General features: G+C 42.0%; 1 protein-coding gene across 1 annotated transcript; it reads left to right on the forward strand.

The window, feature by feature from the left end:
- Positions 1-360: 360 nt before the first annotated feature.
- Positions 361-24,033, forward strand: LOC310992124 (F-BAR and double SH3 domains protein 2-like; the record flags this gene model as incomplete). The annotated part of the gene is made up of 20 exons (XM_083980120.1): positions 361-381; positions 1,935-2,032; positions 2,166-2,211; positions 6,526-6,599; positions 8,500-8,644; positions 8,757-8,893; positions 9,550-9,613; positions 10,555-10,683; positions 11,576-11,698; positions 13,291-13,386; positions 13,618-13,734; positions 14,993-15,097; positions 16,165-16,320; positions 16,406-16,534; positions 18,114-18,197; positions 18,283-18,427; positions 19,397-19,497; positions 22,210-22,468; positions 22,548-22,603; positions 23,959-24,033. The coding sequence occupies 20 exons, from the start codon at positions 361-363 to the stop codon at positions 24,007-24,009; spliced, it is 2,136 nt and encodes a 711-aa protein (XP_083836246.1). The 3' UTR covers positions 24,010-24,033.
- Between the last annotated feature and the right edge of the window lie 1,727 nt (positions 24,034-25,760).

Here is a 25,760-nt window from a genome sequence, read left to right on the forward strand (position 1 = left end):
AAAAATTAAAAATAATAATTCAGACTAAAATACATTTTTTTATGTTAAAGCAATACTTTCATTCTGTACCCCTCTAAAGGCCCCATGGGTGTATTATTTATGAAAAAATATAGCTTTTAATAAATATTGTACATATTCAACCTTTAAGCCATCTCCTTATAAGCAGCGGTTCCATTGAACAGGCTACATACTCCAGCTTCAAGAGAGAGAGGGTGAATGGGTGAGTGAGGTAATACAGAGAGAGAGAGAGAGAGAGAGAGAGAGAGAGAGAGAGAGAGAGAGAGGTTGCACATGTGAAAACACAGAGGAAGTGAGTAGAGCAGCAGAGCTGAAACCAACGGACACCTCCAGCATCTGAACATGCAGCCACCACCCAGGAAGGTAAGACACACAGCTGACACTACAAAAAATGCATTTATATATGCACTGTGCTGCCACATAGAGATTTATTAGTAAGGTTCAAATTCATCCACATCCTGCAAGTGTTGAAATGAGTTGTGGCCCCCTACGCTCGATGTGCTGACATATACTCTATCTGTGAGAGACTGTCACTTTTAGCAAAACAGAACCGATCAGTCCAGTCAGATTTGAACTGAACTTTTCGTGCAGGTCATTTTATTAATCATCTGACTTACTTGGATATTTCACTTTGATGGCAGGAGTGTGGCAGGAGCGTGGTGTATTACACATATCTGAAGCCCAGTCAGAGTTAGACTTCATATCATCACCATCTCTGTTTCTCATGACATGTCTCTGAGCTGCAGAAAGCTGATGGTTGTGAAACTGTTTAGAGAAGCTAACCAGTGATGGTTCTCTAATGGTAACTGTTATATAATATATTGTATGATGATATTTAATCATCATACAATATATACGCTTTTTTTATTCAATACTTGGAACATCATTAGTAACATTAGAAATGACACCATGAAAGATATTTGGATAATCATAATACAGATGTTTTAAGTTTGAGGAGTTATTACATACTTTGCTTTCTGAGCACAACAGTTTTAAGCCTTAAAGGGATAGTTCAACATTTTTGTCAAATTGGCCTATTGCCATAATCCCCATAGTTTTAGGAGTAGGTTCGTTACCTTTAATTGCTGTAATAGCTGTAACGTTACGAGATGGAGTTGTTTTCGAGGCAAATGCAGAGACTGCTTGCCGAAAAACTGGCCCCAACGGAAAGGCGCATCGGAGGTTTTGCATGAATTTCCCTCTAAAACAACTCTGTCTGGTAACGTTCTGTTATTATCTCATAGCGTGGTGAATGTGCAGGTCACAACTTGTCCACCAGAGTGTTGTGGAGTTTTTGGATTGAAATCAAGAAATTCCATTAGCCTCCGTAGTGTAGCTCTGAGCAGCTCGCGGCTCTGCTCTGCTGTTCTAAAGATAGCTTGCACTGACAATTAAAGGTAACAAATATGACTATCCACAAGGAAGCCGGTTTTGCCGGTTTGGTGGAATTGTACGTTTACGTTTCCATGGTATTCAGTCGTTGTCATAGTTGCGGTAAACGCATGGATCTATTAATGCTGGCTTTTAACACGGATGTCAATTTGTGTGATATCCACTGTTAAAAGCTGGTGTGATGATCCATGCGTTTTACAGAAAAAAAGGCTTACGTTTTTGATGTTCGGAAAAAGGTGGATAGGGATTATGGCAATGGGCCAATTTGCCCAAAAATTTGGAACTATCCCTTTAAACTGCTTCTTCCTCACTGCTGGGGCCAGGACTGAACTGAGCTGGTGTTGTGAATCAGCTGATTCCTAAATTATTGTTTGATTGGAGAAACGGAAGGTGTCAAAACATAGCCTACATCTTCATTCTTTGTTGTCCTGGTTTAAGCTGCATGACCTGTGTGCGTGAGTTAGCGTGTGGAACTCCAACTCATGTCAGTGGTGTAGTTGACTGTGAAATGTGACCATGTGCAGGTGAAGGAGAGCCAGCAGGTGAAGCTGGTGTTCTCTGAGCAGCTCGGTAAGCTGCAAACCAAACACCATCAGGACACCGACCTGCTGGAGGAGATCAGGTACCAGACTCTGTGTGTGTGTGTGAGATGCTCCACACCGCTGCAGCCAGAGAGATCAATACAGAAATTGAGGATAAAAGCGTGTTAAGTTCCATGTGTGTTGGTGTTGTTGTGTTGTTGTGTTGTCCCTCAGGTCCTTCAGTAAGCAGCGGGCAGCTATAGAGAAGGAGTACGGGCAGGTGAGTGAACAGAATCTATTCTAGTCCACCCCATCAGTTCTGTTTCTGTCATTTTTTACTGGAAGTGCTGGTGACGTATTGATCTGATCCCAGCTCAGCGGCAGAGCGCTGGTTCTGTGCTGTTGGTCGCGTCATGTGACTCTAACAGAGCTCTCTTTGCTCTGCTCTCATGAGATGATCCAAGTCTCCACCTTTTCAGGAAAGCTCTAGTTTTTGCACCATGGTGGAGAATGTGTTGTATATGTGTGTGTGTGTGTGTGTGTGTGTGTGTGTGTGTGTGTGTGTGTGTGTGTGTGTGTGTGTGTGTGTGTGTGTGTGTGTGTGTGTGTGTGTGTGTGTGTGCATACCCAACTTCGTGGGAAATAACAACAAGGAGAGTGGTGTTTCCAAATGTGTACGGTGGCCCTGACAGCTCAGTGCACTGCATCTTGTATCAAAGCATATGAAAACAAATAACATACTACCAGTAAATATTCAAGCATGTTTTTTTTCTGAGAGAAGGGAGATATAATCTGAGGGGGGAACTAACCCTAAAACATCTGTATGCACGGCACGCACAACTTTAAAAACCTTTTGCATTTCAATATGTGGAGTGAGACTGTGGAACAGACTAGCGGAGGAGCTCAGACAATGTCCAACCATGAGCAAATTCAAACAGCGGTACAAACAGATGGTATTTATAAGGTACAGGGAAGAAGAGACAGACATTAAGGTTTTCACACTTTTGCCATACTTGTCACTTATTGTATTTATTTTGACACAAGCAGTCATGGTGTTGTTGTTTGTTGGTGATTGTTTGTTTTGTTGAGAGTATTTAAAAAAAAAAAAAAAAAGCATATACAGGAAGTAAGATAACCTAAAGTAGGCTACTAGTTAGCTACTATAGTCTACTTGCCAACAATGAGTACCCGGAAATGTTGAGTACTCCAAAGTTTTATGTTAGAAATAGATAGTATCTGTCCCCAGTATTCAGAAACTGCCGGATGCTAACTTATATATATTGGTCAATTAGCATAACTGACATAATTAGCATAAATTAGCATAATTGCCTATATGGGCAATATTTCAACAAAATTGACTTGGCTGATCTGGGCAATATTGGAGTGGTTTTAGGGGTTATTGATGATGCTGAATCCATTTCTGACATTTTCAAAATTCAAAATGGCTGTCTAAACCGGAAGTGACCAGATGAAATCCATCACCCAATTTGTGAAATCTGACTGTATTTCTTCACAACCCCTGTCTATCTTAAATGGTGTTCCACAGGGCTCAATCTTAGCCCCAGTCCTATTCTCAATTTACATAAATGATATAGTTAAATCAGCTGCCAACTCATCTATTCACTTGTATGCCGACGACACAGTGCTCTATGCCACCGGCCCCTCCCATGCAATCGCCCTGGAAACACTCCAACAGAGCTTCCGAGCTGTACAGTCTGGTTTCTCTGCCCTTGGCCTATCCATAAACTCCAGCAAAACCAAGGTCATGTGGTTTGGTCGTAAGCACGCTGTCCAAGATGGTACCATTCTGGCTGCAGACGGCCATCAACTTGACCTGGTATCCTCTTATAAATATCTGGGAGTCTGGATAGATAGCAGCCTGTCATTCACTGAGCACTTATCCTCTCTGCAGTCAAAAGTGAAAGCCAGACTCAGCTTTCTTTACCGCAACCGCTCCTCGTTCACTGCCACTGCCAAACGCTCCTTGGTCCAGCTCACTGTGCTTCCACTTTTTGATTACGGTGACGTCATATATAGATCTGCCTGCAAAGGAGCACTCGAACGGCTCAACGTTCTATACCACTCCGCCATTCGATTTGCTACCAACGCCCCGTATAGGACCCATCACTGTGACCTCTACACCCTGGCAAACTGGCCCCCCTTGGAAACCAGGCGCAACATTCACTGGCTGATGCTGGTTTTCAAAACCCTCCTAGGTCTTACTCCTCCCTACCTAACCCAGCTTCTGCATCTGCGCCCCCCCCCTACACACAACACCCGCTCTGCTCCACTCATTCTGTTAAATGCCCCAAGGATGCACTCTTCCCTGGGCCGTTCCTCCTTCCAGGTTGCTGCCGCCGACAGCTGGAATCAACTCCAAAAATCCCTACAGTTACAAACTCTTACCTCTGTCAACTCCTACAAACATGTCATAACAAAATCCATAAAATATACCTGCAGCTGTCCCAGCCAAAGCTCTCTCTGATCCTGTCACCTCACTAACCTCACTAACACCGTCTGTTACTGTTGTTGTTTTGTTACTGTCTCATTTATGGTTGTCTAGTATCACTGTTTTTACTTTTAGTGTCTCTGTCCTTACTTAACTTGTTGTATGTCACTGTACGTCAAACTAACTGTCATTCTGTGGTATGTCATTGTATTATGTCTTTATTCTTTCTTCTTTTGTGTCACTGTTGTTGTATGTGCTTTGATATTTTAATGTTACTCCCCCTCTCCCTTCCCCTTAGGAGGTCTTTCGCCTCCTACCAGGCCATTGCCTTAATAAGAATGTATTCTTAGCAATTCTTGCCTGGTAAAATAAAGGTTTACTACTACTACTACTACCCTATCACAATCGGCCCACTGGCGGTTAAAATCTGGTCACTTCCGGTTTAGACAGCCATTTAGAATTTTGAAAATGTCAGAAATGGATTCAGCATCATCAATAACCCCTAAAACCACTCCAATATTGCCCAGATCAGCCAAGTCAATTTTGTTGAAATATTGCCCATATAGGCAATTATGCTAATTTATGCTAATTATGTCAGTTATGCTAATTGCCCAATATATATAAGTTAGCATCCGGCAGTTTCTGAATACTGGGGACCCATACTATCTATTTCTAACATAAAACTTTAGGGTACTCAACATTTCCGGGTTCACAATGGGGCCCTATGGGCTGGCAAGTAGACTACTACTGTAGGTGGAGAAGGGGTAGGAATTAATAAGCTAATGCTTCTTCCTACTCCTTTTCAAACATACAAAGGTTTTTTATCGACTAGTGCTTCAAGTGTAATATGTTATTCACATGTTTGAAATAAAGTAGCCTATTCATTCATTCATTCATTCATTCATTCATTCATTCATTCATTCATTCATTCATTCATTCATTCATTCAAAACAGATGAGACCCAAACATATTCAGGAAACATCAGTTAGACAACACATGAGGACCAGTGTTGGGCAGGTTACTTTAAAAAAAAAGTCATTAGTTATGCTTTTCCCAAAAAGTAACTGAATTACTACATTATAAAAGTAACTTATTACCTGGGAAATGACATTTTCCGTTACTTTTTTAAAATAAAATGCTCAAATATGTCAATCACTCATCACTGCTGAGAACACAGGTGTTCACATGGTGACAAAACGTGATAGGCTAGAGTTTACCACAAAGGCAGCACTAACTGTAGCCCAGGTTCAAGTCCAACCTGGTTCTTCACTGTGTAAAATCCTCCAGCAGTGGTCGGGGCCAGGCAATTTTGGACTAATTTAGGCAATTCTGAGTAACAAGAGACAAAATAAGAAGACAACAAGAACATTGACATAATCCATTCTGCCTGAGCTGAGGTTTGAACTCACAACCTCTGACACCAAGAACCAGCTGCTAACCCATTGAAGTAATTGGGCAGAAGTGAGACCTGTGTGGCTTCACAAACGGACTCTTCATGGTGACAGCAGCTGTCAAGGCAGATTTCAAAAACTGTCAAAATGTCAAAATTTAAAATGTATCTATCAAGAATTGGCTGGTAGTTTACAGTACTGTTTACAGTCAAACGTTTTCATTCACTGTTGGCTCAATTTTTCAAATATCAGAAAGCTGGGCGGTAACTTTGTAGAGGACAGTCTGAAGATGCAGTGAAGTATGTGACAATTGAGCAAAAATTGTGGAACAAGAAAGGTTTGATAAGTTTTATGGTGTAGTGATTTGTCCTCAGTTCAATGATCAAAAACGCAAATGAAAAATGATGAGTCCATAGAGAGCTTCTATGTCAATGCAGCAGTTAAACAAGCCACAACCATCTCATCTGACTCAATGCAACCCCTGTTTCCAGAATACCAACTTCTCCCATCAGGGAGGAGGTTTCAAATTCCACAAAGCAGATCAAACAGCTTTAAGTTCTCCTTTGTTCCAGCCTATTCAGCTGTTGAACAAGAATTGAGGTGCAATAGAGCAATGTGTAATCTAACTTATGAACTTTTCATAAACCATCGTCTTGTGCTCCAGTGTGGATACCTTTTATGTGATGTTGTGATGTTGTTGTATGGTTGATGCATGTTTCAGTGTTGTGATGTGATGTGGTGACCTGTGTTTCAGGCTCTTCAGAGGTTAGCGGTTCAGTACCAGAAGAGGGACTGGCAGAGGGGCAACACAGATACTATCACGTCTGGGTAACTCCACACACACACACACACACACACACACACACACACACACACACACACACACACACACACACACACACACACACACATGCAGCTATCTCACCAGCTGTTGAGTTCCATTTGTGACGCAGATGTGCCCACTTCTGTGGTCTGAACATGGAATTACCCCTTCATGTCTGTTCTGCTTTGAACTGTAGGCCATGTCAGTACAGTCTTGACAAACATTCGGCCACATGTTCAGTTTTCATAGATAGTGCACATGTGCACACGTTTGGCACAAAGGAACCCCCATAGTTTCTGTTTCACTTCTTTCAGGCTGATTTCTGCATGTGCAAAACATTTAACACAGCCTAACAGTTCATCTCATCCCCAAAACTGTTTCTCACAACATCATACATACAGTATCTCATCATTTGTTTTCTTTTGTTTTGTATGTTTTATGGCAAGAATGTTGCTCAGTGACAGATTACTAGAATAATTAGATATTGAGTGAGGGGCAGGCAATATAAGATGTTCTCCCTGCTCCCTTCCAACCAATGAAAGAAATGTTGTGATGATATTGTCAAATTGTGAAATTGCTTTGGTTGGGATATAGAAAGAAAGAAAGAAAGAAAGAAAGAAAGAAAGAAAGAAAGAAAGAAAGAAAGAAAGAAAGAAGAAAGAAGCTCATTCATCCACAACACTAGCGAAAAGTCTCACTCAGGAAACAAACACTGTCACTCTTAGCACACTGAACTACAAAATACTAGTGAGCATTACATAGAATACATTTTATATTTGAAGTTTGAATGATTATCTTTTTAGATAAATCAGTATTTTATTATAAAATAAGATCTTTGCACTTTGAGTGTTCTAAATGATTGTAATAAGAATGAATCAGGAATGCAGCAATTGACTTCAAGAACATTTATGTAAATGTAGCCAATGTCATATCTGGCCCTCTGCGTTGTGTTTCTCACGGCCTGTCCTAAGTGGGATTCGATCCCACAACCTCCCGCACTGGAGGCGATGATGCTAACCTCTTCGCCAAGAGGTTGACAACCACTTGGCTAGTTTATTAGCACGTCCTTTATGGGTGGAGTGAGTGCACATCCATTACATAAACATGTTCTCTAGAATGATTCCTGCAAAATACAACAGGTTGTGTTCAGCCAGCCATCAGCTAATGTTGCAGGGATGTCTACTCTTGTTCTTGCAAGTTGAGAGTTCACATTTTCATGCCACACATGTGCCTTGGATCCCCCCCTGTCCACTACACCAGTGGTTCTCAACTGGTGGGTCGGGACCCAAAAGTGGGCCGCGGACCCGTTCTGGATGGGTCGCGGACAGCTGGTCAAAAAAGTAAATAATATTTAATGCACATCTGATGTTGGACATGTCTTTTATTTTGAAAAATAACTTATATTGAAAGGTACACGAGACACATGAACACATGCAGTTGTAATGCTCCTCCTCACTTTCTTATTACGTGGCCTGAATGCAGTGAATCTTGTTTTGTTTTGTGGGTCTTTATTTTGTGCAATTTGATATTTATTCACTTTTGTGAATATGCTCTGAATGCAGAGATGCATTAGAAGTCAAATATATCGTTTTGTTGGTCTCCATTTTGTGCAGTTTGATATTTTTTTATTCACTTCAGTACATGCAGTTGTCATGGTCCTCCTCAGTTTCATCCATGTGCTCTGAAATGTACTTTGCTCAATAAAGAGCAAAATGAGTTTTTAAAGGCTTAAAAAAATATAATCTTGGTTTGAATTCTATAAAAGTGGGTCGCGACTTAATGACCATGAGAAAATGTGGAGCCCAGAGTGAGACTAGTTGAGAACCAGAGTACCATAATGAGTATTGTGAAGGTGCATGGGTTTGCACTGTTAGTTTCCACAGGTAATGATGTTTGTTTTTCCAGGAGTGTGTTTTGTGTGTGGCGGTCAGTGGTGGATGCTACGGCTCAGACTGCTGCATCACGACTTGCTGCTGCAGAGGAGTATCGCCGCCTGACGGCTCAAGCCTTCAGGAGCTTCCGCAACGCAAAGGACATCCGAGCTAAGAGAGTGAGAGAACCACACAAACACAGGAAGTCATCTTTGCAGCTCACCGCACTGTGACTATGATGACATACAGTAACTACAAAAGTGTGTGTGTGTGTGTGTGTGTGTGTGGTAGGGCCTGGAGCAGCTCCAGAAAGTCCAGAGTGAGGTGGTGGATGCTCTGCGGGAGCTGCACACCATCAAGAAGACTTACCACCAACTCAGCCATATCGCCAATGTTGCCAGAGAGAAAGTTGCTGACACACAGGCCAGGTGGGTGTGTGTGTGTTAAAGGGATAGTTCACCCAAAATTGAAATTGCAGGGGGTCTCGGCGCAGCAGTGCATGTCCATATAACGGTTGCAAATGGATACCAACTGTCTTCGTAACAAAAAGACACACCAAAAAACATCCAAATACCTCCATGCTGCTCGTATGTAATGTCCGTCTTGTATTGAAGCCCCGAAATGCGAAATTGTCCCGAAAAAAATTAAGTCAGTCTATATTTCAAGCTTGTTTTGTAGCGGAAGCTTCTCGAAGCTCCTCTTCCCGGTTTGTCAAATTTGGACGAACCAGGATCTGTCCTCTTCCCAGTTCGTCCAAATTTGACAAAAAGTTTCCAATAAGTTTTAAGAACTGATTCAAAGCAATTTAAGGGGGATTGGATACATAAAAAACCAGGTGATGACTCCTTTAAAATAAGACTCATCACATTAAAAAGTAGCTTGTTTTTAGACACTTGACACTACTTTTTTCAAGCATATTTTTACTTGAAATAAGTAGAAAAATCTGACAGTGGATCAAGTTTTTCTTTCTTATTACAAGCACAAAAACTTGCTTTGACTGGCAGATTTTTCTACTTATTTCAATTGAAAATTAGTTTGAAACAGGGCTACATTCTCTACATTTATGTCCTGTTTTACTTTTCAGAGCCAGAAAGAGTGAACATGGGATCTTCCACTTTAAAACTGGACTACAGAAGATGACCGCTAAGGTATGGAGCTGAATGTGTATCATATCATATAGCACATTTGAGCAGTAAAATGAGTTTGCAAAAAATGTGTTTTTGCATTACAGTTTTCTACGACCGCTATGACCCATTTGTCAGTACTTGAAACACTTTTTCAAAACTTTTAACGTCAGTCTAACTACAGACACACATTTCCAAAATACAGTAGCCTAATACACTAACACAACTCACCAAATGTACCAAAACACTGACACATGTTGTCTTCAACAGAAACATGTAGTCAGTCACAGCACAGTGTCATAAAAACACTGACAACTGATGGAACACAAACTGAATCTTACATGTGTCAGCTCTACTGTGACAGATTATTGTATTGATCATAAACTGATGTTTGTGCTGTAGTTTATTCTGAACTCCTCTTCATTTTATATTTGTTAGGCATGAATTGTGTTCCTTTTTTGTAACACTCAGTACAAAAAGTGAACGACCCAACTCAGCAGCTTTGAAGAATGTAAAGTTTATGAAAGAACAACACTGTACTGTATTATAGTATTTGCAAATGAGAATGAGTAAGTAAAGAAAAAACAGTACAGTGGCCGTCATTCACTATTGCATGAGTGCAATCAACTGTTTTTCAAAAGCAATGAAACAAAATACAGGTCTACACTAACTGTGTAAAGAGTTTTGAAAAAGTGTTTTATTGAAAAACAGGTCATAGTGATTGTAAAAAAAAAAAAACTGTAACAGCTGCAGCACACATTTGAACAGTGAAATGAGGTGACCTGTATGTGTGTGTGTGTGTGTGTGTGTGTGTGTGTGTGTGTGTGTGTGTGTGTGTGTGTGTGTGTGTGTGTGTGTGTGTGTGTGTGTGTGTGTGTGTGTGTGTGTGTGTGTGTGTGTGTGTGTTTTTTTAGATGAGTGTTTGTGGTAGTGGCCTACAATTCTCTTATTTATTATGTGTGCAGCTCACAGCTAGGCTGAAAGAATGTGATGACCATTTGACTGAAGTTCGGAATGAATATCTCCTGGCTCTAGTGGCAGTGAATGCCCATCAGCAACATTACTATACCAACAGCTTACCATGCATCCTGGAGGTAACACACACACGCACGCGCGCGCTGACCACATCATTTGCTGATGTCCTGTCTGTGGACAGTGTTTCTCTTTCTGGAGCGTCTTTATAATTGAGTTGTGTTGTGTTCCACTTGTGTTAGTATTAAATGGTAAATGGTAAATGGACTTGCGGAAAAAAATACACAGTTCCATCGTTCGCTATAATATAATTTTTTCCAGCCCTTCAAAGTGCAGGAAAAATGCAGTTTTTATTTGGACCTAACCAACTGCTGATCGGTGGGGCGCTAACCCTGGGCGGAGGGATACGTGAGTTGGTTAGGTCCAAATAAAAACAGTGTTTTTCCTGCACTTTGAGGGGCTGGAAAAATTATATTATAGCGAGCAATGGAACTGTGTATTTTTTTTCAGGTAAAACCTCTTTTAGGCCGTGAAAATAGGCCGTTTCTTTGGGTCTGTTCACAACACTGTATGTTGTAAATCTCTGGGCAGGGCTATGGGCTGGCGTTGCTAACGGGAGGAGTACAGAGAGTCTGCTACTGCAATTAAAGTACTTAGGGGCTATTTGTAGATCATACAACCCCACTTTAAAAAAAATACTACTATCCCTTTAAGATTCACTTTTCTGACAGGTCACACAGTGTTCCAGACTCTTGTTGAAGCTGGCTCAATTCCTAGCTCTCGTGCCCCGCCGCTCAACCCAGTGAGCTATACAGCCCCCCAGAGTTGATTTCCTAGTGGGAGGGTTAGTGCATGTACATAGCCTACATTTTATTAGGGTGCATCTGTAAACATCTGTACAGTCAAATACTCACACTACCCTGCCCTGCCCTAACCTAACCTCTGTCTTCACAAAGCTGCTCTACAGGAACCATGTCCATCTCTCCTAACTGCTCTGACATTTGTCTTCCTCAGCAAATGGATGGAAATATTTATGATGATCTCAGAAGTCACTTCCTCCTTCTGTGTGGGACAGAGCTGGACACCTGTGTGTCCACACAGAAACTGTACAGCAACATATGGGACAGTGTAGCCAAGGTACGTGTGCAGAGAGTCCTGTCTGGTGCTACTTAGTGACACATTTTCAAATACAGAGCCACTCGTGCTCAGATATTGTCTGACAATGTGCCCATAGGTCATGTATGCTGCAGATGATTATGACCCATGGTTATGTTTTGTTGGTGGGTGACATCGGGTGGTCGTAATGATTATGACAGGAGCAAATAGAAATGGCACAAGCCCCAGTAAAAATGAGCTTTGCCCAGCATAAATGTCACATAGGTGGTACACTTTAATGCTTAAAGGGATAGTTCAACATTTTGGCAAATTGGCCCATTGCCATAATCCCTATAGTCATAGCAGTAGGTGCGTTACCTTTATTTGTCGGTGTGAGCTACTTTTAGAACGGCGGAGCAGAGCGGCGAGCTGCTCAGGCTCATGGGATTTCTTGGTTTCCCTCATCAAACTCATCAAATACACAATCCAACAACTCCAAAACGCTCTGGTGGACAAGTTGTGACCTGCACATTTATTTATTTATTTAAAGGTTTAAAGATCAGGGACATTGCACATTAATAAAAACATTTAAACAAATGTAAACGTGCCAGAATTAGCCAAAAGGCTATTTTACATCTGTTGTCCCTGGACTGGTGTTAAAAGTCACCCTAAAAAAAAATTAAATGGGGGCGGTGCGTGGCGCAGTGGTTAAAGCGGCCGCCCCATGTAGAGGCTACACTCCTCAACGCAGGCGTCCCCGGTTCGAATCCCGCGTCGGGCAGACCTTTCCTGCATGTCATTCCCCCTCTCCCCCTATCTCACTATGTGCTATCAAAATAAAAAGCCAAAAAAATAAATAAATAAAATGGTTTGATTATCGTTCACCACGTTATGAGATAATAACACAACGTTACCAGACAGAGTTGTTTTAGAGGTAAATTCATGCAAAACAGCTGATGCGTGTTGCCTTCAGGGACAGTTTTTCATCAAGCAGACTCTGTATTTACCTCTAAAACAACTCTGTCTGGTAACGTTGTGTTATTATCTCATAGCGTGGTGAATGTGCAGGTCACAACTTGTCCACCATAGCGTTGTGGAGTTGTTGGATTGTGTATTTGATGAGTTTGATGAGGGAAACCAAGAAATCCCATGAGCCTCCGTAGCGTAGCTCTGAGCAGCTCGCGGCTCTGCTCCGCCGTTCTAAAAACAGCTTGCACCGACAAATAAAGGTAACGAACCTACTGCTATGACTATAGGGATTATGGCAATGGGCCAATTTGCCAAAATGTTGGACTATCCCTTTAAAGAAGAATAATACGTTCAGACTGAGCTGTGCCCCAGTAGTGCTTAATGGCTGGCAACACTCCCGGATCAGGACTCTTTTGGTGGGGGGCACTCAGGACTCATCGTTGTTTTTGACACTGTTATGTCTGGGTCATCGTCATACTGCAGAATAAATGTGGGACCGGTCAGAGGCTTCTCAGAATAAAATGCATGATGGATAAGAATGGAAATGTCTGAAGTGCTTAAAACTTTTGCACAGTACTGTATATCTTTTCCAAATCCTAAACCTTCTTTTAGACCTAAGATGCCCGGAATTGTCCTTTAACAGTGATTGGCTGTTGTGTTGTCAGGTGACCAGAGAGAAAAACATCAAACAGTTCCTGCAAGAATCTGCTTCCTTCAGCAAAATGACTGACTTCACCTTCCAACCTGCTCCACATGACAAGGTGTGTGTGTGTGTGTGTGTGTGTGTGTGTGTGTGTGAGTGTTGTATTTCATAGTGAACCATTATTTAAAGAAAACATTAACTTTTCATATCAACCTCATATCCTACCTCTGTGTACACACATTTCCGCTTCAGTCTGCTGTCACAGTCACACAACCAAAGCATAATGCAGTCACACACAGACAGTCTGATAGCTGCCGTGTGTGTGTGCGTGTGTGTCTCCCGTGTGCAGGTGTGTTCTCTGCAGGAGGTGTGTTCATCGGAGACTGACGGCTGTCTGGTTAAAGAGGCCAAAAAATGGGCAACGAAAGCAGCCAAAGACTTTAAGATCCTCACCCACGGAGAGAGGGTGAGACTGCTCAGAGTCACAGCTCACTCTTTATTCAGCCTCTTCCTGTTTACGTCACCCTGACAACACGTTTCATTTCATTATCAAGATGAGTGTTTGTGGTAGTGGCCTAAACTTCCGTTATTTATTGACACTCTACATTATCTTCTTCTACGTTACTTCTTCACATGTGAAATTCTCAGCTGGACAATTCCTCCATCAGATATTTAGAGTGACATTAGGATTTTCTACATTAAAGGGGACATATTATGGAAATATCACTTTTTGAAGGCTCTCTAACAAATATTTGGTTGTTTGTCTTGGGGCTTGTGCCATAAAACCACATGGATTTCAACCTAGGGAGTCTGAAATCCATGTGGTTTTATGAGCTGTTCCTTCAGATGTCTACCAATGATGTAACTAGTTTTTGAATTAGCATAACGACAGTCATTCTTTTCTTTTCCTGAGTTAAAATATTCTTGCTGTGTTGTTTAGGAATAAATATGAACATGTTTTCTTTGCATTATTATTACTATTCAAGGTCTGAAAAGACTTGATATTTCTGTTATTTAGACTAGTTTAGTCATTAGCCAATAAAAGCTCTAAATGAGAATTTTTTTTTTTTCAATTTTGGGAGAAATGTTGTCGGTAGTTGATAGAATAAAACAAACAAACAAAAAAATTGAATTTTACTCAAACAAATACCTATAAATTGTAAAACCAGAGAAACTGATCATTTTGGGAGTGATCTCTTAATTTTTTCCAGAGCTGTATATATAGGTGTTTGTTTTGCCTTCTGGCCCCTAAAATGTGAGAATTGATGAAAAAAATCTATCTGTAATTAAATTCCCTAGGTTGAAATCTACCGGTATGTGGTTTTACGAACTGTTCCCTCCCCACCCCTACCTGGGACCAGTAGAAGGGGCGGGGCAAGCAGTGGCTCATTAGCATTTAAAGGGACAGTCACTGAAAGCAGCCGTTCTGAACAGGGCTGTTTAGAGAGGATGAAAAGAGCTGTGATGTTTGATCCTTGGGGGACTTGACCACAGCATGTCACAGACATGTCTTTAAGACACCTGGGAACTATTTTAATTCATGGAAAGGTGCAGAATATGTCTCCATTAAAGTTTATCAGATGAGACTGTTTAATCAGCAATTCTTTAAGAGCAAAAATGATGTACTGTGTCACATGAAGAGCTTTATGTGTGTGTGTGTGTGTGTGTGTGTGTGTGTGTGTGTGTGTGTGTGTGTGTGTGTGTGTGTGTGTGTGTCATTCCAGGCTCTGCAGATGTTGGAGAGTCGGCTCAAGCTGTTGTCAGGAGAGACAGAGCTCAGAGTTGAGCAGAAGATAGCAGAGGTGCAGGACAGTGTCCGGAAAGCCAGGGTATATGATCGTGTTTTCTACATTTTCCATCGTGTTTTCCACCCAGTCCTCTCTGGACCCAGACCAATGACCTATAAAATGCTACATTATTACATTTTGTCAGAGTGTTTCTATCTTTTCAAGACTTACAGCACTGGTAACATAACAATTCTCACCCAATGACTGTGACTAAAGACACAGAGGAGAGACAGGAGAAGTAATGGGGAAAAGGGGAAATTTCACTTTCTAAGTCAGTTTCTCTGAGTTTAAACATTTTGGCTATTTGGCTTTTTATTTGCAAAAATCAAATATGTCTTTCATAAATACGTATTTCACTGAAGTGGAATCACACCCGCATACAAATGAAAGCTTCCTCGTTCCTTAGAATGAGTTGTTACAAGTCGTTACAAATACATAAGTAGGCGACGCACCGAACCGAGGCGGCCATGTTGCATCGCCATTTTTTACGTTGAGTGGCAGCCTGACCGTAGGTAACCACGGAAACTCAGCGGAGCTGTGGGCTCGGCCTGTTAAAACTGTCACCACTGTGTAGTGTGAGGAAGGACGGAGGCACTGATGTTGCATTCAGGTGCAGTCAGGCAGACGGCCGTCGGCAAACCAACCGGATGTCATTTTACTCCACCAGAGAAAGACGGTAAAACAATACCACATCACCATGACAACATGTTGTCAGGCCTGTATTGTTTTGCCTCGTGCTGGCGGAACACTTGTTTATCCTGTTACATGCAGCGTCTGTTGTCTGTCTGACGTCTGCCCCATTTCATGTGAATGCAACATCAAGAATACGTTCAGATATGCAACCGCACCGCTAGATGGGGGGAATTCCTACATACTATACCTTTAAAATATTACAAAAGGCATTGAAAGGTTTTTTTTCACATATAAACTTGCACAGAAACGTCTTTGTACTGTCTCCTGAAAGGCGGCAGACTGACTCAGTCATGAAGTGCAGCTATGTCTGTGTGTGTGTGTGTGTGTGTGTGTGTGTGTGTGTGTGTGTGTGTGTGTGTGTGTGTGTGTGTGTGTGTGTGTGTGTGTGTGTGTGTGTGTGTGTGTGTCTGTCTCAGCTGAACAGGGTGAAGGCTGAGGCCCGTCTGGCTCTGCTCTCACTCAGAGTCACAGGAACTGACCTGTGGCTCCACGACGCCATGAACCAAGCAGAGGAGGAGCTGGAGAGAGAGAGGAGGCTCAGTGAACAGAGGAGGTCCACCGAGGACTTCTCAGTATGCTGACACACACACACACACACATTCTGCCTGGCCCTTGCTTTGTTCCTCTGTGTTTACTGAGTTTGTTGTGTGTCTTCAGGAGGACGAGTTTGAGCTGACTGACTTTGAGGACTACAATGACGAGAATGGAGACATCTTCATAGACCCAGTGTCAGCCTCAGGAGTGTGTGTGTATCCTACAGCCTGCAGAGTCGTCTTCAGCTATCAGGTGCTGCACACTATATACTTATTGTGTAGTTATTATTGGTCATATTTGCAAAGTATTGGAGCTGAAAGAAGATGTAGGCTACTGAGACACTGGGTGTTGATAATAATAACAGGAGACAGTTGATACCTAAAGAGGAACTATGCAAGTCCGGTCTCTTCTCCGCCTTTTTTGCTAACCCTCCTCCTGCTTATGTGCATTTGTTTACAACGAAGCCGGGGAGAAATCAATCAATAGTGCGGTACATAATGTTATACTGTATGTAACTCATACCATGCCCCCATAAATCACAACTTCATAGAGGTTTGCCCTGTCATTCAAAAAGAACTGCACAGGGAATCATTAACTGTGCTTACCTTTCTTGTTTATTTGTCCTAAACAGCCGACAGCGCAAATCTACTTAAAGGTACATTGTGTAACTTCTCCTGTTATCTATTCACGAAAATCGATTATTTATTTCAAAAGTCTGTTTTTCATTAATCAGTAATCCCCCCCATCAACAAATCGCCATGACAACATATTGTCACGTGTATTGTTTTGCCTCGTGCTGACGGACCACTTGTTTACATAGAGGCTTGTTTATGCTGTTACCTGCAGCGGCTGTCGTCCGTCTGCCGTCTGCCCAATTTCACGTGAATGCAGCATGAAAAATAGGACTGAGTTGCTTGTGATCTACAACCGCAACGCTAGATGGGAGGAATTCTTACACAATGTACCTTTAACTGTTAGTAAATCATAATTTTAAGGGTCTCGGGTATGTAATGTCTACTCACGTTCTTATCTTTCACCTCCCACCGACCCTCCCAGATCCCCAATTCTTCTCCCCATCTTCCTTTTCTCCCAGTGCATGGAACTTTATATATGATTAATTGATATGGATGAATATCAAAATATGAAGCCTGCTGATGTCATCAGTGTCTGTAAAATAAATTAATTTGCATCGTAGTGGAGGAGACCAGAGATGGAATGTGGAGTCAGAAATAGATTTGTTCCACCATTTCAATCATTTCTTTTTACATGTGAATCTAAAATGTGAAGTCTGAAAATACATTTGATCAATTTTGAATAATTTAAGGTATTTTTATTGGGTGGGACAATTCATGTTTTTCAGAAATTGGGGGGGACATTAGCAGTAGAGTTTGCCAGATTTCCAACCACATGAGAGAAGCATCTGGTTTGGTTCAGTGCTTCCACAACAGCTCAGTTTGAAATGAGAGTCCCAGTGTATAGATTTTTTAACAATGTGGACCTCAGATGGTACAAAGGAATCAAAGATGGCTGTCGGTTCTATTCATGGAGTGTGTAGTTCCTAGTTGGATGTGTACATTTACCTTGAACACACATCACACCAATCCTTCAGAACCCTCACTCTGGATGTCTCTGCCTCTTTTCAAATGAACTCAAATACACCAAACAAAATATCTTTTGTCTCAACATTTTGGTCAACATGGCAGCTTGACTCCTCCCATTGATGTGATCAATGTGACATGAAGAGGAAGAAGAATTTGAGCTCAATGTCTGCGTGCAGCTTTACAGCCGTTCCTTAGTCTGACCTGGTGTGATCTGGTGTCGTTTCCTTCAGGCCAGCCAATCGGATGAGCTGTCAATCAAGGAAGGGGAGGAGCTACAGGTGATTGAAGATGGAGACATGGAGGACTGGCTGAAGGTATCGGCTGCTTTGATCCTGGTAGACTGTGTGTGTGTGTGTATTTTCCAGTCTCACACCTGTGTGTTCATCGCTACGTATGCAGGTGTGTAACGCCTGTGGACAGGTGGGCTACGTTCCTGAGCGTTACGTGCAGTTCCTGTGTCTACCAGCAGAGGGGGCTGCTCAGCTGGACTGCTCCTTCAACTCCACATCGTCCACTGGGAATAAAGAGAGGACAGGAGGCAGAGGTAAACAGTGTTAGAGAGAGACAGAGACAGAGACACTGCTGTACCAGAATATACATATATACAACACATGAAATCAAGGCTTGTTTACAGTTACTAAAGGGATAGTTCAACATTTTGGCAAATTGTCCCATTACCATAATCCCTATAGTCATAGCAGTAGGTTCGTTACCTTTATTTGTCGGTGCAAGCTATTTTTAGAACGGTGGAGCAGAGCGGCGAGCTGCTCAGAGCTACGCTACGGAGGCTAATGAAATTTCTTGGTTTCCCTCATCAAACTCATCAAATACACAATCCAACAACTCCACAACGCTCTGGTGGACAAGTTGTGAGCTGCACATTCACCACACTATGAGATAACAACACAACGTTACCACACAGAGTTGTTTTAGAGGGAAATTCATGCAAAACAGCTGATACGCGTTGCCTTCAGGGACAGTTTTTCATCAAGCAGACTCTGTATTTCCCTCTAAAACAACTCTGTCTGGTAACGTTGTGTTATTATCTCATAGCGTGGTGAATGTGCAGGTCACAACTTGTCCACCAGAGCGTTGTGGAGTTGTTGGATTTGAGTTTGATGAGGGTCAACCAAGAAATCCCATGAGCCTCCGTAGCGTAGCTCTGAGCAGTTTACTAACTAACTTACTAAAGGACTAAAGGAATCATGGGTAAAATACATTTCATTTACAAATCTACTGAAATGATAATAAACAACCAAGTGAAATAAACAATTATGGGCCAGACGGCATCATAAAGAAGTCTATAGAGTTATGAATAAAATCGATCACCAAATGAATTATAAATGTAGCCTACCATCACTACCCAGACTGTCTGTAAATAAGACATTCCACATCCGTATGTTATGTATTACCACTAAAATCCCATAGCGGTTGACTCACACTTTGCAAAGTACAAAGTAAATAACACACCATGTTTATGATACTCATATGATTTAGATGTGATGTGTTTCAGGTCTAGCCAGAGCTCTGTACACCTACCAGGCCCAGAGTGCAGAGGAGCTGTCTTTCCAGGAGGGGGCGCTCATACACCTGCTCCGCTGTCAACAAGGACAGGTGCAGTAGATGTCTGGATCATTGATGTTGTTGATGTTGTTGATGATGTCTCTCACAATTTGAGTCCTAATTGTTTTTTTTCTGTTTTTTTCTTTAATGGAAACATGCAATAGTAGCCTATACACAATGTATACAGTGACAATACACTAACCAAAACAGACAAACAGAAAACAAAGGACAGAACAAACCTGATGACGTAATAAAACAGGACCAAAACAGGACAGAAAAAAAAGGGATGTAAAACTACTAAAATCAAGTTAACAGTAACTACTTAATATACATTTACTCAAAAGTAAGTTTTTCCCATTTTTTTGTTATGCATTTCCACCTTATCTTGATTTGTTGCAATAATTATTTTCCAAAAGAAATTGGCGACACACTGTATTTCTAAAATAAACCAAGTTCAAAAATGTTTTTGTTTGAGTCTTCAATAAATATTTTCCCCCAAAAGAATGATCGTGTTTACAATCTGCTGTCCTAATTGTTTTAATAATTTATTTTCTGGATCTGAACTTTGGACCCGGAACTTTTAACCGGAGGTGAATATGGCTCAATAATGATAGATATACCCAGGGGGCAAAATCCCAGTTTTTTGGAAAACAGACAGGGAGCGTTGTAAAATGTTTGACAGCAGAAATTATATCTAGGAACTTCAAGGATTAAAACCTGGGTGGACAACCCGGTCAACTAGTTGCTGGAAAGCTACAGGGGCCAAAACCCCTTTCTTGGGTCATTTTGCTGGCGAAATTATGTAAATGCAAATATTTAGGTACTACAATGGCATAAATAGTCATACAACTATAAGATTTGGCAGAGAGTATCTTGACACATAGGGGGAGGCATGAAAAAAAGATTCTGGGGTTTGTTGCAACTCAATTTTAAGATATCACCCTCAACATCCCAAAAAAGACAAAGAAAAGTACTGTTCGCCTGACAAATTCTCATGAAAATTATTATTTTTCAGCACTTTATGGAGAATATCTATGCTTAACATATAGAAAACTTCCTTAATTCATAAGCTTCCATTTGAGTCCAAGATAGCCTTTCTATCTCAAAAGCCCCACTTGCTGTGGCCAACGGTCTTCTCTATCTATCTGTTCACTTTGGGGAGACCAGAAATAGAATGTTTTCTGATCATGTCAGTTAACATGTAGTTTTTCACAATAGGTGTTGCATTGTTTGGAGACAGCCTGTAGCTTTCCAGTAGCTAGTAGAAAGGCTATCTTGGACTCAAATGGAAGCTTATGAATTAAGGAAGTTTTCTATATACATGTTAAGCATAGATATTCTCCATAAAGTGCTGAAAAATAATAATTTTCATTATTGTCAGGCGAACAGTACTTTTTTTTGTGTGTCTTTTTTGGGATGTTGAGGGTGATATCTTAAAATTGAGTTGCAACAAACCCCAGAATCTTTTTTTCCTGCCTCCCCCTATGTGTCAAGATACTCTCTGCCAAAATTCTATAGTTGTATGACTATTTATGCCATTGTAGTACCTAAATATTTGCATTTACATAATTTCGCCAGCAAAATGACCCAAGAAAGGGGTTTTGGCCCCTGTAGCTTTCCAGCAGCTAGTTGACCGGGTTGTCCACCCAGGTTTTAATCCTTGAAGTTCATAGATATCATTTCTGCTGTCAAACCTTTTACAACGCTCCCTGTCTGTTTTTTTGCTTTGCCCCCTGGGTAATAAGTGTAGTTCACAAGATGATGATCATAGACTCTACACTGAGTCATGACAGAACAGTGAGGCTAGTCTCACAGAGGATATCTATGACCCTTTGATACTGACCTCACCTGTCAAACTCACAGCTGCTGTGTCACCCTACCCAACAGCTCCACCACAGGTGAATGCTGTCAGGGGTAGATATAGGTACGGGGTGTGGCTCTTCTCAGCTGTCAGTCACATCTCCACAGCCTTCATCAGAGAATGCAGTTTGCTGAGAAAGAGAGAAAACTCCAGTAGGTGTTTAGATCAGGGGTTCTCAACTAGTCTCTCTCTGGGCTCCACATTTTCCCATGGTCATTAAGTCGTGACCCAATTTTATAGAATTCAAACCAAGAATTTTTTTTAAGCCTTTAAAAACTAATTTTGCTCTTTATTGAGCAAAGTGCATTTCAGGGCACATGAATGAAACTGAGGAGGACCATGACAACTGCATGTACGAAGTGAATACAAAAATATCAAACTGCACAAAATGGAGACCAACAAAACGATATATTCGACTTCTAATGCATCTCTGCATTCAGAGCATGTTCACAAAGGTGAATAAATATCAAATTGCACAAAATAAAGACCCACAAAACAAAACAAGATTCACTGCATTTAGGCCACATTAATAAGAAACTGATATATTTGCATTCAGAGCAAATGGAGCAAATAATAAGAAACTGAGGAGGACCATTACAACTGCATGTGTTCACGTGTCTCGTGTGCCTTTCAAAATAAGTTATTTTTCAAAATAAAAGACATGTCCAACATCAGATGTGCATTAAATATTATTTACTTTTCTGACCAGCTGTCCGCGACCCATCCAGAACGGGTCCGCGACCCACTTTTGGGTCCCGAAGGAGCAGGGGGATTTATGATGTCAGGATTTTCCTCTGATGTTTTCATGATGCTGTGTAAAGCCCTTTGAGACAAACTGTTTGTAAAAAAAAAATGTCTATACAAATAAGATTGCCTTGCCTTGCCTGTGCACCACGTTTCAGGTGGATGACGGTTTCTGGGAGGGAGAGCTGAATGGACGGACCGGAGTCTTCCCATCGCTGGTGGTGGAGCTGGTGCATGAGGAAGGCAAGGAGGAGGAGGAGAAGCAGGAGGAGGAGGTGAGCACACTCCAGCCCCTCCCAGCCACAGCCACAGCCACAGCCACGCCCCTCCTCTCCCCTCCTGTCCCAGTCCCCCCCTCTCCTGGCTGTAGCTCCCCGCCCGCCTGCGTGGAGGACAGGCCTGCAGACAGCACAGCAGGTGAGACAGTGTCCATCAGAGCTGAGGTGAACTATCCCTTTAATAATGACTGACGGTCTGTGGTTGTGTCTCTGATCAGACGCTGGAGGAGGCAGCCACAAGTCTCCAGACCTCTGCAGCAGTCGACTGAGACCAGTATGTAACAGCAGTCTTTACAGCACCCACTACAGAATGTGTGTGTTTGGTTAAAGGAATAGTTCACTCAAAATTGAAATTTCACTCATTATCTCCTCCCCCTCATGTGGACTAAGGGCTGGGAGAAGTTTCAGAGTCCTCCGTGGCTCCTCTGAGTTACAGGGGGTCTCGGCGTAGCAGTGCATGTCCATATAACGGTTGCAAATGGATACCAACTGTCTTTGTAACAAAAAGACACACCAAAAAACAAGTCCAAATCTCGTGCAATTTGCGCCGGCGTCAGTAATCGCACTGATCTCGCGAGATTTGGACGAACCAGGGAAGAGGAGCTTCGAGAAGCTTCTGCTACAAACAAGCTTGAAATATAGACTTATTTAATTTTTTCGCATTTCGGGGCTTCAATACAAGACGGACATTACATACGAGCAGCATGGAGGTATTTGGATGTTTTTTGGTGTGTCTTTTTGTTACAAAGACAGTTGGTATCCATTTGCAACCGTTATATGGACATGCACTGCTACGCCGAGACCCCCTGTAACTCAGAGAAGCCACGGAGGACTATGAAATAGTGTTGGGCGATCTTGACATTCTCAGATCGTCCCAATCGCCCTCCCAGGAGATCACCGATAGACCTATCTATCGTCGGCGTCGGCGTATGAGTTTGGCTATTACCGTGCACTGCTGTCATGCATGCCACTTCTCTGTGTGTGTGTGAGGGCTAATAACGGAGAAAGAGCACTATGATCAATGAACGGAACGATATTGCGTTGCCGAAAGCCGAAAAATCTATTCGTAATTTATTTGTGGCATATCAGTGAACACCTCGTCGGGCTGTGACAGTACTGGCGTCGGCAGCCTAGTCACAGCCACAACACCAGCTAAACGTGTTTCCTCAAATTTGAGGCGGAGTGGCCACCCTGTTTACCACAGAGATTTTGTGTGCGGTCATATGACTACCTGGCTCCGTCTGATTGGACGTCGCCAGTGGCTGCATTTGATTGGTGAAATTTGACAGAGTATCTGTTGGAAGCAGCAAGCCAAGCGGCTTCATTAAAACAAAACAAACAGATTGCGCATTGGATCAATGAAAAAGTAGCGAGTAGGCTATGTGTGTGTGTAAAATCGGCAAGAAAACAAAACATCGCTGATCGTCCTTCCAATCGCCGATAGACGATTGGATCGCCAATCGGCACAACCCTCTGAAACTTCTCCCAGCCCTTAGTCCACATGAGGGTGAGTAGATAATGAGTGACATTTCAATTTTGGGTCAACTATCCCTTTAACACCTCTCTCTCTCTCTCTCTCTCTCTCTTTCTCTCTCTCTCTCTCTCTCTCCTCCACCTGTTCTGTTCCAGTGTCGAGCTCCTCCACCTCCTCCAGCTCAGAAGCCTTTACCTCAGCCCTGAGGCACCTTCATGCACACACACACACACACACACACACACACACACACACACACACACACACACACACACACACACACACACACACACCTTAAAGGGGAATTGCTGTTTTTTACAATCTGGACCTTATTTCTAGCATAAAATCCGATCATTTACTCACCCAGATAACTTTGGTGTCATTACAAGTCGCTCCGACGAAATTAGCTCCATCTGAGAGCCGTGTATATCCATATAATGTGAGTCTACAGAGCAGCAGAATGCAGCCTCTAAATAACACATTATCTGCAGAGAAACTCCTTCATTTCACCAATATTTAGTTGTGATAGGCTAGTGCTATTCCCCTCTGAGTCCGGGGTTAGCTGTTATCAACATCCGGGGTCTGTAGGTTGACCTACTGACCTCTGACCTGGATGATGTCATCTCTGAGCGCCGCCCGGCTCATTCTGATAATTATCATTCCACTTCAGCATTCGGGTCCATTTTTATCTGAACTAGCCGGAGCTTTAGTGAGTCCAGGTTGAGGAGAGGAAGCCTGGAAGCTGAACTTCATCCAGCTGCTCATTTTGTTCTGACAAGTCGGAAACACGCAGAAACTAGAGATGACATCATCCAGATCAGAGGTCAGTAGGTCAACCTACAGACCCCAGATGTTGATAACAGCTAATCCCGGACTCAGAGGGGAATAGCACTAGCCTATCATAACTACATATTGGTGAAATGAAGGAGTTTCTCTGCAGATAATGTGTTATTTAGAGGCTGCATTCTGCTGCCCTGTAGACTCCATACGGATATACGCGGCTCTCAGATGGAGCTAATTTTGTCGGAACGACTTGTAATGACATCAAAGTTATCTGGGTGAGTAAATGATCGGATTTTATGCTAGAAATAAGGTCCAGATTGTAAAAAACAGCAATTCCCCTTTAATGTGTCATTGTTGTGCGATATTTAAAAGGAGTGGTCAAACACACAGCAGAGACCAAGGTTAAATGGTGTGAGTTACTGAGAGTGGACTGTAAGCACCAGGCAGCACAGACGGTATGAAGTATAAACAGATTCAGATTCAGTGTTGTCATTTTCTTTCAGCTGACACGACACTACTGAATAGAAAATATGAAAAAATACAAAATGTACACTACAACCCTTCTATATTTTACTGAGATGTCAGTGTGTTGATAAAATTGTTTCATTTTGAAATCTTCTCTGAATAAATGTTTAATCATTGTTCTTCAGTGTGACAGAGGTTCAGTGTGATGGCAGACTGGAAACCGTTGTCTTACTATTCATAGGTTGCAGTGACGTCACGTCGAAGGGACCGCCGCCATATTTGTGTCCGATTTGACAGGTCTCCTCATATGACAGCATGCAAACCGCAGGATGGAAATGACAGTTTCTTGACAAAATGACAGGGTTTCATACATCCTGTCTGGGTTTATATCTCTATAACAACAGACTAACTCTATATTATCCCACTTATTACACAGTTTATGAATTAATTAATTAATTTGAGACGTAATGTTGATCAAAGTCCTTAGTCCGGTCACTTCTCCGCTGTTTGCCCCTCACCCTCCTCCCGGTCGACTCGTGTGTAGTTGTTTTCAACGAGCTTTTGATAATCAATCAGTAGATTGATGAATTATCATGTAAATGTTACGATGTGCGCATTTATGTCGTCCTGTCTGTCATAAGAGATGACGGTTACGGGACACGTTTGTGTCACGGACTCGCGGTGGCACAGACACAGCTGGTCACAGCTG

The sequence above is a fragment of the Trachurus trachurus genome, assembly GCF_905171665.1.
Source record: "Trachurus trachurus genome assembly, chromosome: 10".
In the NCBI taxonomy this organism is placed as follows: domain Eukaryota; kingdom Metazoa; phylum Chordata; class Actinopteri; order Carangiformes; family Carangidae; genus Trachurus; species Trachurus trachurus.